Below are 15468 nucleotides of genomic sequence, written 5' to 3' on the forward strand. Positions count from 1 at the left end.
AACCGCCATCTTGTTGGCAGTTAACTGCCAATCTTAGTTGGCAGTTAACTGTCAATCTTAGTTGGCAGTTAACTGCCAATCTTAGTTTGCAGTTAACTGCCAATCTTAGTTGGCAGTTAATTTGCATATAGCCCTGATTAGCCAATGAAAAGGGTATTGGTCGTACGCCAATTACCATTTTTGTCTTTTATTAGATAGGACTAGATGTTGTTGGTTCTGTAAAACATCTTAAAAGTCTTTCTAAGATGTTATATTAAATGACATCTTTTTCTAGCCACACAGTTAATCAACTCAATATTCTGTGATACATAAGATACACATATTTATTATATATCTGTTATACACCAAAAAAATGTAAGTATATGTAGGATTTGAGAATTATATGAAAACTTATAAAATATATAATTTCTTCTTTCTGGAACCTATACCTATTTAAATGACTATTATTTCAAAGTAGTCTTTTGAGCATGGAAGTAAATAAAAATGGTCTTCTAAAAAAATAGTATCGCAATATAGGCAGGAATGAAGGGGACAGGCTTCAGTCTTACCGTGGAAGTAACTATAATGACCAGGACCTGAGTAATAATAAGTAGAATTGAGGTGGCTGTCTAGAGCCAGAGCTGAAGTAATATATTTAAGGTGTATTTCAATAGAAGAATTGATAGAACTTCATGTTTAATTGATCATAGGGATTAATATTTATACTGTAAAATGTAAATGAGCTTTTATTCATTGTTTTTGATATATGGATGTGGTGAATTTTTTATTCCCCTGAATTTTACATTATTCCTAAACTGCAACAAAATTTGTGAGATATAATAGTCTAGCATTAAATTTATTAAATTTTAAACCATCTCATGATATTTTGTTTAAACCTTAATGAAAATCAGCAGGGTATAAGTGAGATCAAGTCAGACCCAACTCAGTGTTTTGGTGCTTGATCAATGGCTGGCACTGAAGAAGATTTCTTTGCATAGCGATTGAATTATCACCGCTGTTAGCAGATGGTGCAATGAAATGCGCACTGTAATGTTGAGCCCATAAAATTAAAATGTGTTTTGTAGCACAGTGGAAAATTTTGAAAGGCCTATAGTTCCCTTTAAAATTGAGACTTTTTAATACTATAAATTTACATCTTTCTCATAGTATTGTCTTCATAATGTTGTCTTTTACTGGTGTATGTTGAAAGAGTTCTCAAAAGGGAATCTCAAATACTGTGTAATATGTAAGTTTAAAATGTTCACAATAATAGTACTGCATTTTTATCACATCTGGATCTTGTGCCATTTACACAGAAGATATTTTTAAATATTTTGTGATTCAATTTTGTTTTGCAGTGATCGATATGTCGGTAAAATTTATTCCAAATCCTCTTCCTTTCTGGATTATGTCAGAAAGTCTTTAAAGAAGCTTGGATTAGATGAGTCCAAGGTCAGTATATGATTACCAATTGTTTTCATAAAAACAGGAGAATTTCTATGCGGTAATGAATTGAGATAATATAAAATAATTTGCCTTCTATTTTTCTCTTATTTAGTGAAAACATTCTAAATTATATTGGAACCAAACCTCCATTACCTTTATTTCAGTTTACCTTTTAGGTTTATTCAAGGAAAAACATGCCAATCCTCAAATCAAAATGGGAATTCTAAGTAAAACAAGAGACAATGGCTTTAATTTTGAACTGCTTATATTTAATATATAGCTGATTATATAGCTAATTACAACTAAAAATCTTAAATTCAAAAAGCCTTTAAGCTAATAATTGAGAACATATTGTTGAAGACAAAGAGTTAAGCCAATTGACTACTACCAATAAATGTTCTAACACTGAGAAAAAAATTCTCAACATGATTTAAATGATTTATCTAAAATATTAAGTTTATATTTAAACTTATATTAAGTTTAGCTGAGGATCACTCTGGTATTTTGATTGATTATAAGTTGAAATAAAGAATAAAATATGGTTAAAGGAATGAACTATGTCTCTTGAAAGAGAAAATTTATGCAGATATGGTTATTTCAAAGCAAAAGGTTATTTTTAGTTATTATAACAATTATCCACTTACTCTCCAGTTGCTTTATTGCTTAAAGCAAGCAGACTGGTACAAAACAGTTTCCTCCCCCTATAAAATTACTATTTAAAAAAAGCATTTCTAACTCATAGGATTTAAGAAAGATTAAATGAGGTAAATACATAAAAGACTGAGTGAACACAATGTTTGTTCATAGTAAATGCTAACTAAAGAGTACTAGTTTTTATTCTGATCTTTGTATATTTACTACTTATCATGGCACCATTAATATGACTCCTATAAGTATTTTTATTAAGGCACCAAAATGAAGATCCTTCTAGTCTTGAATAAATTAACAAGAATAGACACTTTTATCATAGTTATTTTATTTCTAGGTTTTGTAAAATATTTTTAAGCAGATTGATCTTCCTTACTAATTTCATGTCTTGCATTTAATATCAAGATCACAAACCTACACATTATTTTCACAAATAAAGAGCTAAGTTTTTATTTAAACTAAAAATATATTATCCTTTGCCAAAAACCAAACAGTAAAAATTCAGAAAGAATGTCACTTATCCTTTCAGATGGCTTTCTCTTCCCAGATTTATCTTTAAAAATAATCCTGGTAAATGTTCCTTAATATGCTTATTTTGTTACTGATAAGAATATTAATAATAGTTCATGTTTACTAAGTACTTACTGTGTGATAGTTATGTTAAGGACATTTCAACTTTAACTCATTTATTCTTTTTTTCAATCTTTAATTTCTTTATTGATTAAGGTATTACATATGTGACCTCATTCCCTCCATAAACACCCCCCCCCACACACTCATGCCCTTGCCCCCATGTTGTCTGTTGGTTGGGCTTATATGCATGCATACAAGTCCTTTGGTTGATCTCTCCCCCTTACTCCCACCCTCTCCTACTTTCCCTCTGAGGTTTGACAGTCTTATCTCTGCTTCTCTGTCTCTGGATCTATCCCTTTTCATCAGCCTATGTTGTTCACTATATTCCACAAATGAGTGAGATCATGTGGTATTTATCTTTCTCTGACTGTCTTATTTCACTTAGCGTAATGCTCTCCAGTTCCATCCATTACGATCAATACTATTATATTTCCCAATGCAATGATCTAGAAAGAAAGGCTCAGAAAAAGGCAAATCAGTTTCCTAGGGTCAAAGAGCTAGCAAGTGGTAGAGCTGGAACTTAAACACAGATTCAACATGGAAACTTCAACATTACCCACCACCATACTGAGAAGTGAAATTGGAAACAAAAGTGAAAGAGACTAATGTAGATGAGTGTCACCGTATAAAAATTAGTCTTAAATGATTAACTTTATTAGTTAAGAAAGACAAAAATAGTGCCTCACTAATTTTCTCATTATACTATTGAAACTCATTGAAAACAAATATGTTGAATAAAATTGGTTAGAAAAAGAAAAGGAACAGGAAAATACAGAACAATATAAGGTGTTTAAAAGGATGTGCTGATGAGAGGAAGCAAATAGCTGAGTTTATGTAATTTGGGCTTTGTTTGTTTTGGGTATTTGGGGGGTTTTGGGTTTTTTTGGCCTGTTTTAATGTTAAGCAACAGGAATTAAGAAACTTGTGTTCATCGGGCCAGAATGGATGGGAATAGAATAAGTAATTAAAACTAGACTTATATTTCCAATCGAATACAAAGTCCTATTTTTTTCTTCCACATCATAAAGTATCAGTGTTAAAATGAAAGTTTTTACCACAAGCACAATAAAGAAGACACACACACACACACACACACACACACACACACACACACACACACATATATGTATATATAGTTTTATTTTTTAAATAAAATTAATTTTCTTAAAAAAAATAATTTTCACCTAGGATTCTGACTACTAAAAAGTATCAAAACCACTTAACTTTAAAAGAGTAAATTTGCCAAAATATTTAAAAGATCTTTGACTAAATTTATAATCATTTGTTAACAAACTGTGTAATTGAAAGTGTGGTGTTTCTGAACTTTTAAAGTACAGTACATTTCTTCATATTTAAAACTATGTAAGCAAATGAAGTTCCTAGAAAACCTCCTAACATGGTCTGAATACATTTTTAGTCTCAAGAAATCATGTTAAAAGTGGAAGTACACAGAGAACATTCACAGACAAATCATCATTCCAGAGACCAGAGCTGCCTGTGCTGGGTACAAAAGTGGCTCTCGACAGCTTAAAAGATTAAGTTCTGTAGTCAGTTGTGAAAGACAGCTTTGGACATTTTCTCTTAGAGCAGGATTTCTGAATCTCAGGAGTACTGACATTTGGATAATCCTTTGTTGTGAGGGGTGCCCTGTGCATTGTAGGATGTTTACCCACTAGATGTCAGCAGTAGCACCCTAGTGCTAATAATCCAAAAAAAAAAAAGCCTCCAGACATTGCCAAAAATGCCCCTAAGGGGCAAAATCAGCTCGGTTGAGATCCATGTTTGAGCATTTGTCATCTGGGTAATTCCATTTACAGTCATCTAACAGCTCCATTATAAACTCCATGTTTAAAAAATAAAATGCCATGTTACACCAAGAAGCTTGGAAAGGCGAAGGGGGGAAGAAGCAGTGATTTTGAAGACTTTTTATTCAAAATGATACTCTCCTGGAACTTTATTTATAGCCCTAACTACCTAAGGATGATACTGTTTCAGCCCCACAAAATGTATAAGTCTATTTAAGAAAAGAGTTTAGATTTTACAGTAAAGGTAAGCCCAACTCTATACTACTGAAAACAAATTATGGCAGAAAACCAACTCCTTATATCAGCAGGTATACTGTTTATTAGATGGATTTCTTAGAATGAAATGTTACAGTAAAATTCTTGTAAAGTTCAATTATAATTTTAAAACATTTTAATAGAACTTTAAAAATGTTTAAAATAAGAAAATCCTAGTGACAGGCTTTATCTAGACCTAAAAAAAAAAAAAAAAAAAAAGAGTTACTCTCTATCTTCTGTTCCAAAGTTTATCTCATCAAATTTCAGAAAACCTCCAAAATCATCTTTAAGGATTTATGTTTTCCTCACGATCCATAACACTTTATCTTCTTTTGTATTACTTTTCTGTCTTTGTCTTCTTCCCCATGTGAGCGCGCGTTTGTGCGCGCGCACACACACACGCGCGATTTTAAAAGCATCAGAACAGGTATTGTTTGCTAAAAAAGAAAAAGAAAAAAATGAACCATAGTATTGTCCATAAGAAGAGGGGAATAAAAGGTGCTTTTGTTCTAGAGCTTGTGTGTGTGTGTGTGTGTGTGTGAGAGAGAGAGAGAGAGAGAGAGAGAGAGAGAGATACACATGTAACAAATACTCAAATAAATGAAGAAATAATTTCAAGTATTGAATTGATGGAAGGGGGTTATGCTGTTGAATGGACAAAGTTGAAACCCACCAACTTTAGTGGAAGTAGATAGAGGATAATTCAAAAAAATATCTTCAGCCCTAACCGGTTTTGCTCAGTGGATAGAGCATCGGCCTGCGGACTGAAGGGTCCCAGGTTTGATTTCGGTCAAGGGCATGTACCTTGGTTGTGGGCACATCCCCAGTAGGGGGTGTGCAAGATGCAGCTGATCGATGTTTCCCTCTAATCGATGTTTCTAACTCTCTATCCCTCTCCCTTCCTCTCTGTAAAAAAAAAAATCAATAAAATATATTAAAAATAAATATTTTCAGATATTTTTCTAAAGCAGGTCAACAAAAGCAAAACTTTTCAGACCTAAATCATTTAATTATTCATCAACAGACATTTATTTTGAAGAATCTCTCATATGCCAAGAAGAGTGAAAACTGGAACTACAAAGATAATTAAGACCTAACCCCTGAGAGAAGAAAATGAATAATTGTAGCACGAACTTGTAATAAAGTACAGTGGAGGCATAGGGGAAAGGAGTGACTTACTTTACCTGTGAAGATTTTACAAATGACTTTGGTGCCTTAGCTTGGTCTTGAAGGATGCATAGGAGTTGGCTTAGCAAACAAGGTGGGAAGGTTGGGAGTAAGAAATTCATTTCAGGTGTGGGGGGAGCGTAGGACTTCTGCAAAACCACAGAGAAGTGAAAAACATGCTTCTGGACTCAGCGTTGCTGAAGCATAAAGCAAGTAAGGGAGGCAGTGGTGAGAGATAAGGTTAAAGAAAGGGCACATGTGGAGGCCAACTAAACTGATCTCTGGAAGTTAAATCAGCGGTTGATCAGGACTAATCATAGTAGTTTAAATACAGGTGGGAGGGCAGGAGTCGTTCCACAGTTGGCCAACAGCAGATGTAAGGAGCTCATAAACTTTTCTTGTGGTAATGTATTCTGTAATGATCTAGATCGAATGAAACCCTCTAACCCTAAGGAAACAGTGGATTCCTGATACAGATTAAATTTATGGAAAACCTGTCATCTTTGTTAATATGAGAAAAACATGTGCATTATCCCTATAAATAAGTTCCTGGTGCTTTTTGCAACCACCAAGGTAATAATTGACTCACAGGAAAATCATTCATGGATGTTACAACCATTGGGTAAAAGATTTGGGAGGAATAGGATATTTACAGTCTCAAAGTACCTCCCACAGATGATTTATTCATTACAAAAGTGAATAAGCCTGGTCAACATGCTATCCCAAGTGATCAAAGTTAGCATCACCATTAATGGAACAAAATGACATCATCTGACTCTGTCTTTTACAGCATGTACTTAAAAGCATCAATCCCAGATGTGGCATTGCATTTGCTTGTCATGTCTCTGGTCGCATTTAATCTGGAACAGTTCCTCAACTCTTTTTTTGTCTTTCATGGCATTGACATGTTCCCTCCCAATGTATCTCTATATCATATATTCAAGCCCCATCTCTATATCAGTTCAAATCACTACTTACAGTAGTTCATCCCTGTAGGGATGCATTATCAGAACTATGATTAAATAATTTGCTTTTATAAATATCTTAAGAAGAAAGGCAGTTATTTGATTGCAAGGAATAAAGGTTTACTCAGCTTTGTTTCAATAATTGATGGGAGGTTATTCCAGGAATATGTATACTTACAAAAAAAAAAAAAAACAACTAGTCTCTCATCTTCATAAGAACCCAGAAAGATACAGCCTCGCCTCATTAGGATGTAGTTTGTTAGTGGGAGAAGGATTCAAAACATAGTGACTGAGTTATTGTTACTATTTTTTTAGCAATAATTCATGTTTTCTAATCCTTCACCATTATAGTGATTCACTCCTGAACTACCAACTATTTCACTCTTTGTCCTAGATCATTTTTCTCTACAGATTTTTGCTTACCAATGGGTTGTTTATTCATGATTATGCTTCTCACCTTCAACAAACTTTGCACATCACTTTTAGTCTCCTTACCCTGCCTCATGTTGACCAAGCTTATTCACTTTTATAATTAATAAGTCATCTGTGGGAGGTACTTTGAAACAGAAAAAGAAGGTCTAGTTGACTAATTTGTCTGAATTTTATATGTAGATTGTGCTATTCAAATTTTATTTTCATCAACTAGTGATTCAACAGGTATACATTAGAAAATATGAGAGTACTTTATGCATTACATTTTCCTTTCTTTTTAAGAAAACCTGCATCTTATTGTCCATAACTTCAAGCTTAGGGAGATTAGTTATACACATAATTACATCATTTCTAAAATAAGAGTAACCATCCTGGCTGAGTAGCTCAGTTGGTCAGAGTGTCATCCCTATTCAACAAAGTTGTGGGTTCAATCACTTCCAGGGTACATATAAGAATCAATCGATATTTCTCTCTCTCTCATCTACCTCTCTATCTCTATCCTACTCCTTCCCTCCCTCCCTTACTCTCTCTCTAAAAATCAATAAATAAATTTTAAAAGTAAAAATAAGCATCACCTCTGTGTGTGTGTGCTCCAGAACATTCTCACTGGCACTAATTTTTTGAGTGATCACATGGATAACTTCCTCTGTCTACCAACCTAAGACTGTCAGGCCCACTTCAGCCTCTTTGCCACTCCCTAGACTGGACAGCTAATAGACCTTAAACCCACATTCACCTACCTTAGTTCTTGAGCTAATTATGACCTTCCCAAGGGTATATTATCATCTTCAATCCCTCCATCTAATGTTGACAACTAGGTCACTTGCTAATTCATCTTCTGATCACATAGGAAATGGGGGGTTCTTTGCATAACTGTATATCTCATCTGTTCACCCATTTCATGTTAAGTTGAAATGTGGCCCACCTTTGCTTATCTGGACCCCCCTTATGTAAAGCTATAAAAAAGACAATTTTAACAAATACATGGAAATACGAGTCTCCCATGGAAAATAATTTCTTAAGTATGGGCTGCACACAGTGATTTTTTCCAAAAGCATACAGTATAGAAAGGGGAGTAAAGAGGAACTTTACAGTGAAGAAATGCGACAAACATTATCTCTGTCAGGAAATCAAGGTCAACATCAACAGTGATAGGTCATATTGATAGTATGTGCCTTTGATATAATGTAGGAACACTGAACTTCTTTGGTCTTTCTCTCAAAAACCCATAACCCTAGTCTAATTATGAGCAAAACGTTTGACAAATCCCAGTAAAGGAACATTCTGCAAAATGGCTGACAAGTACTCAAAACTTCCCAGGACATCAAAATCAAGACAAGTCTGAAAAATTCTCACATTCAGTAGGATTAAATGCAATGTGTTGTCCTGGATGGGGTCCTGGAACAGAAAAAGGACATTAAATAAAAATTAAGGAAATATGAATAAAATATGGATTTTAGCTAATAGTAATGTATCAATATTGGTTCATTTATTATAACAGATAACCATATTGTAATGTTTAATAGGGGCAAGTAGATATATGAAAACTGTTATCTTCGATATTTCTATAAATATCGAGTTTAAAAAGTTTATTTTACAAAGAACAATATGAGAAAAACTAGTTTTTTGAGCCTTTGCTTTGTGTCAGGCATTGTGCTATAAAGCTTGATTTATGTTAGTTCACTGAAGACTAAGGATGATCTTATGAAAGGAGTAGTTACCCTCATTTTATAGGTGAGGAAATAGAAACATAGGTTAAGTGGATTTCCTAAGGCCAAAATCTAGGAAATTTGGGATGGAGGAATTCCAATTCAAACTGTCTAACTCTAGACCCTATGCTCCTTTTTGTCATTTTTATATACTTGTTAACAGACATCGAGCAAAAGAAGAATGTTTAATAGTTTTCCAGAACTAGTGGTCATCAGACAAATAAGCCTTTGAGGAAGAAGAAAGAGGGAATTTGTGCTTACCAGCAGACAAAATAAATGCACATCTAAACTAGACTGAACAATTTAGGTCTGAAAAGCAGAAGAATTTAAGGAATCCTGAATCTCATTGAAGAAAAAGAAATGCTTATATCCAGAACTTTGACTCTTGAAACTTATCCAGACAGGATGAAATTGGTCAAGCATTTGAAATGTGTTGAATAATAACATATACTTTTTTAACACATAGGCTTTCTTTAAGATATAATAACTGTCCAAAAATTATAAGAACTGTGGAGGGAAAATCTATAACACCTGAACATCACTGCGCATTTACTCCATCACCCTAGTTTTTCTTGAGGACAAGATATTTCTCTGAACCCAAACTATAGCCCATTGAGTTAGTGCCCTATTAGGAAGCTTAATTATATTACTCCTTTTTTCTGGAGTCTAGGGGATGGGCAGCAGAGAGCAATGGATTTCATGACCAATACTCCCAGTACCATTCAATTAAGTTTCCACATATGTCTACCTAAGTACAATCTACACCAAGCAGTACCTCAATTGTGATACCTTCCTTTATCTCTAGGATGTTGGGCCTACCTAGGCTTGCAGTGACTTTAACACTCAGTAATGTTATCTTTAAAATTAGACAATGGCCTGGCTTTTGTGGCTCTGTTGTTGAGTGTCAACCTATGAACAGGAGGTCATGGTTCGATTCCTAAGTTGTGGGCTCAGTACCAGTTTTTCCCCAGCACCCGGGACCCAGGCCTTGGTCCAGCCGCAGCAGTGAGGCTTGGCTTCTCTAAGTTGTGGGCTCAGTCACCAGTGGGGGTGTGCAGAAGTCAGCTAATCAGTGATTCTCTCTCATCATTGATGTTTCTGTCTCTCCTATCCCTTCCTCTCTGAAATCAATACAAATATATTTTAAAATTAAAAATAAAATGAGACGCCTTCATTCTTCACTCTGTGCCTGTGTAACTGCCATCTTTGTTGGGTTAATTTGCATATTCACCTGATTGGCTGGTGGGCATAGCGGAGTGACACCAATTTGCATGTTTCTCTTTTATTAGTGTAGATATATTACAGATTGATATTAGGATTAAATGAGATAGCGTATCTTTATTTTTAAATTTTCATACAATCTCTGTGATCTGATCAGTCTGGTAGTTGAGCATTTGATTGACAAAGTTGATTAAAGCATGAAATCATACCTTATACATTGAATATTTTACTTCAAGACATATTAATATACTTTTACTCACCAAACATTTGGTATAAGAACAAAGCCATTTGTTTTGCTTTGTGAAACAGGTTTGCATATAGTTTCACTATTTGAAATTTTTCCTGAAAATTTTGCATCAAACATATTTATAATGTATAATCTATAACGTCCAGCTTTGTTTCACATTAAGTGAAGCAACAGACTTCCATATTTTAAAGAGTAAGGTGAGATTCTCACTTTTTTTCTTCAGACTCCACAAAAGCAACAGATAGAGAAACAGAAACACAAATTTCTTTGACAATATCAGACAGCATGTTAAATCTCAAACCCTGGGTTTTGTGAAGTGCAATGAAGGTAAAGAGGGAAGCATAAGGGTGCCAAGAGAACATGTCTAGGGTTACAGATCAACAACAAAACCAACATAGTACAGTTCTCTGAAGTAGCATATCCTGAGCAGCAAAATCAACAATTCCTGGTTTAGGTGGTGCTTCCAGTCTGGCATAAATGAGAAACAGAATATTGGAGAACCCAAGAATAACACTGAAACACCATTTTTGTAGGAAGCAGTGTGCTGGTGAGGCAGGAGCAAACAAAGATTGTGTGTTGTCTCATAACTGCTGGTCTCAGATGGCCAGAGCAAAGTAAACGCTGAAAACTAACTTACATACACAGTTTTGGGAGATGAGAATTTTTTCTGGCTTGAAGTGCAGGCCTGGATCCAATCCAATATACTCTAGTGCAGAAACTTGGTTCAGGGGTATGCATTTGAGTCAAAGATGGGCAAAGTTTTAAAAGGATCTTTATTGGAAAGCTACACTAAAAATTGGATGAGACAAAGCCTCACTTTTTTCACTGTTATACTTTTGTATTTTTTAAATTCAAAAGAAATTTAGTACAATAAGAAAAGGAATAGAGGCTTTGCAAAAATACAAATTTATTTATACATTTGCAAAGAAATGAGTACAGATTTTTTCACTCTTTTTGTCCATTCTTTCATTTGTTTTGACCACAACAGTTTCCTCTGGTGAGTCTCTTTTATCATGCCTTTCACAGAGGCACTCAACTTATAGAAACAACTTTTTGCATTCATATTTCATTGATTACATAATATTTATATTATTTTATTACAATAATATAACTAGCATAGGTATAGAAACAAATATAGTTGACTCAGTAAACATAAAGCTCACCTGGTGAAAACTGAAACATGTGGGTGATCTAGAAAGTGACCTGCTAACCACAAGGGTTCACTGGACTATGGGTATCATATGTTTCAGAGAAAGAAAAATCAAAAAATAATGCTTGTTCATAGATTAATTTAGTTGATGTTAGAGGAAATAACAAATATGAATTTATGTCATTATTGTGTTTCTATTTTGCATTATTTTCTCTAGAATGTGTAGTTTTAGACAGTGTTTTAAATAAATTTTATTCAAAAATATTTATTGAGCTCCTACTATGTGCCCCTAGCATAAAAACAAGTCAGAGTAAATATTTCATCACTACTGGTTGAAATTAAACAATATTAATATGATGTTATTGGTAATTTTATTCGTGATATGCTAAATAACCTATATTGATACAGCAGAGTTAAGTAAAAAGAAATTAGATTTATATTGACTTGCTTCATGAATATCCTCAGAGCTCTTCAGACACCTTTACATTTGTTGTTTATTTTACTTTTGGGTGTGTTTGATAAGAAAAAAATGTTAATTATTGTTAAATGTATTGTTGTTGTTTTATCTTGAAGCTGCCAGAAAAAATGATAATGGACTACTATGAGAAGTATAAGCCTAGAATGAATGAGCTGGAAGCTTTTAATATGGTAAATCTCCGAATTAAACGTATTAAATTGGATTTGTGGCTAGACTTGAATAGGATCCTATTAAATTTTATTATGGGGCCAACCAATCTATGTTGTTTTTCTCTTATTATAGAAAAACCATTTGGGATCACTTCCTATTTGAGAACTATATTAGGTGTCAGTAATGTAATAAAGAGAACACATGGTAGATTTCTCTTAAAGTGTATTATAAATGTACAGAAAGAAGTTTCCGAGTTCTTTGAACACATATTGCTCTCAATTCTGTTATTTCACAAGCATTCCTTTTAGTGAATTTCATTCTTAGTGCCCATTTAAAAGCTTTCCATCACATATGTATGATGGCTTTTGGATTCTACCTCAAAGTTACTTAAAGGACATTCTTTTTCTATTATTAAAGAAAACTTTTGATCTCTGCAGTATTCATTTTCTGTACATGTACAATGGGTATTGAAGATCTGGCCATATACAAACTTCTATAGATACATTTTTTTAAACATAATATTAAGTTAGCGGCTAGTCATTTTTTTTTTTCCTTTTAAGTAACACCATCCAACTTGTTCTTTCCTTTAGTTGAAAGTTGTTCTGGCTCCTTGTATAGAGACATTGATTCTTCTGGATCGACTTTGCTACCTGAAAGAGCAGGTAAGTTGTGTTATTTTTAAATGCATAATAAATATATTTATTAAATCCAGTAATTTGGATCCACTTATATGTAGGATAAATTTCTTTAACATAAAACTTAAGATTAAAACATAAGATAATCTTTCTCATCATATTTTCAAAGTTTAAATATTCACTCCATCTTTTTAAAACATAAACATGTGCATAACAGATGTTTTCAGCAATGCTACCATAATAAAGCTTACGTTCTTTTAATTGTATGGTAATTACTATACAGTAGGCAGTGAGCACAAATTATCATACATGCCATATTGTACAGCTAACAGTAATAAAGACCAGACATATAAGATATCATATACATGTTACATTTTGTAAGAATTTGCCTTTTATTTCCCTTTTGACTTTTGGGGCATATACACTCTGCACTCAGAAACTTCTTTCTGATCAATGAAGACTGCGTCTGTTTTTTGTGGTGTTTTTTCCAATCTTATTTATCTATGTTGAATAACTAAAAATATTGTCCTTTTGGCTATCTTAGGGAAAATGTTTTTTGCAGATTTTACTCAGCTTTGATCAAAATAAAGTTTTGTGAACTGCTTAAATTAAACCCATTTGTGGACTCAGGCTGTGTTTCCACTATATAAACCCTTTATTTTAACAATTCTGTTTTATCATATGGGGAGCTTTGCTTTCTTCTTTTCAACAGGCTACTTAGGACAAATGGATTTTAATAAATGTTTGCTTTTGTTCTAATTTGTATTTATATGGAGAAAGGCAGTTTTTGAGTATTTAGAAAATGATGTGTTTTCCTAAGCTACTAACTCAAAAAGTACTCAAACTTTGAATCAGTCCTACTTTACTCATCATTTCCCTTTTCAAAACAATTTTTATTGACTTAAGTATAATAGGCAATAAAAATGGTATGCACAAAGATTAATAGACTGATAATGAGATAATAGAAATCATATAAATATTAATTTGTTAATATTTTTAATAATACCTTATAAAATTAATGCATATTTGTTTGGGAATTTAAAATGAACAATATAAAAAAGAAAATTAAAAGTAACAATAATGCAACCTTTAAGCACTAACTATTAAATTTTTGGTTTGTTTTTTAGTGCTTCTCTCTAATATATATATATATTGGAATATATATGTGCACATAGTTTATACATAGTTTATACTTTATTTAAAATTGAAATCAAATTATAAATGCTATTTATATCTAATTTGTTTCATTTATTTAATTTAAAAATGTTCCATCTCATTAAATTTACTACAGAAGCTGAATAATGTTTCATCATATAATAATTTAAGTAATACCCAATTGTTATTGGCAAGTTTCAGTTTTTCACAATCACAGCAAAGAGTAACCTTGTAGTTCACTCTCTATGTTCATCTTTAATTGTTTTCTCAGCGTAAATTCCTGAAAGTAAAATTGTGAATGTTGCCGAAACTGGTTTGGCTCAGTGGATAGAGCGTCGGCCTGCGGACTGAAAGGTCCCGGGTTCGATTCCCGTCAAGGGCATGTACCTGGGTTGCGGGCACTTCCCCAGTGGGGGATGTGCAGGAGGCAGCTGATCGATATTTCTCTCTCATCGATGTTTCTAACTCTCTATCTCTCTTCCTCTCTGTAAAAAATCAATAAAATATATTTTAAAAAAATTGTGAATGTTAACTTTATTGAACAAAGAATCATTTTATTTTATATGGTTCGTTTTTACATAATTTTTAATATTACATTATATAGCCTAACCGATCTCTCGTTTTTACCTTCAATAAATGGTTTTATTTCTAAATCACTTATCAATTTGCAGGAAGATACTGCATGGTCAGCACTTGTGAAGTTGTTTGATCCTGTGAAATCTCCCAGATGTTATGCTGTTATTGCTCTGAAGCAGCAGCAATGATGTCAATAGAAGCAAGGTATTAGATGTATCTGTTTGTGGAACCTATTCCTAATTTTTCTTTTCTAAACATTTATGTCATGTCATGTAAATATTTTTTAAGACATTGCTTTCCTTGTATTTGAAATTAACAATAAAATAATAGCTAACAACAGAACACCATAATTCATTTTCTCATTGTCAAAGCATACATTTAATAAAAATAACACATGAAAATATTATAAAAGAATTGATCTACGTTCCTGATTTAGCACATCAATAGGACATTGTATTTTGAGCTTTGTTTTCTTTTTTGTTGTTTTTTAATCCTCACCCAAGGACATTTTCATTGAATTTAGAGAGAGAGAAAGAGAGAGAGGGAGAAACATCAATGTGAGAGAAAAACATCAATTGGTTGCCTCCCATACTCACCCTGACTAGGGATCAAACCCGCAATCTAGGTGTGTGCCCTGGCCTGGGATCAAACCCACAAGCATTTTGGTGTATGGGATGACGCTCCAACCAAGTTATGTGACCTGGCTGAGCCTTGTTTTCTGTTCAATATTTGAGACCCTTGATATTTACTGTATATCATATTTTGCCTTTAATTTCTCTTTAAAAAGAGGAAAGGTATAGGTGTAGGTATAGTAAAA

At 33.2% G+C, this 15468-nt stretch overlaps 1 protein-coding gene across 1 annotated transcript in view; it reads left to right on the plus strand.

Moving 5' to 3' along the window:
- The window catches only part of METTL25 (methyltransferase like 25), a 96277-nt gene extending 81337 nt beyond the window's left edge, over positions 1-14940 (plus strand). The window contains exons 9-12 of the mRNA XM_015571109.1: positions 1338-1431; positions 12231-12305; positions 12876-12947; positions 14747-14940. Coding sequence (XP_015426595.1) covers positions 1338-1431; positions 12231-12305; positions 12876-12947; positions 14747-14839 — 334 coding nt within the window. The 3' untranslated portion in view covers positions 14840-14940. The remainder of the gene's footprint in view (positions 1-1337; positions 1432-12230; positions 12306-12875; positions 12948-14746) is intronic.
- The last annotated feature ends 528 nt before the right edge of the window (positions 14941-15468 follow it).

The sequence above is a fragment of the Myotis davidii genome, unplaced genomic scaffold (genome assembly GCF_000327345.1).
Source record: "Myotis davidii unplaced genomic scaffold, ASM32734v1 scaffold26, whole genome shotgun sequence".
Lineage (NCBI taxonomy): Eukaryota > Metazoa > Chordata > Mammalia > Chiroptera > Vespertilionidae > Myotis > Myotis davidii.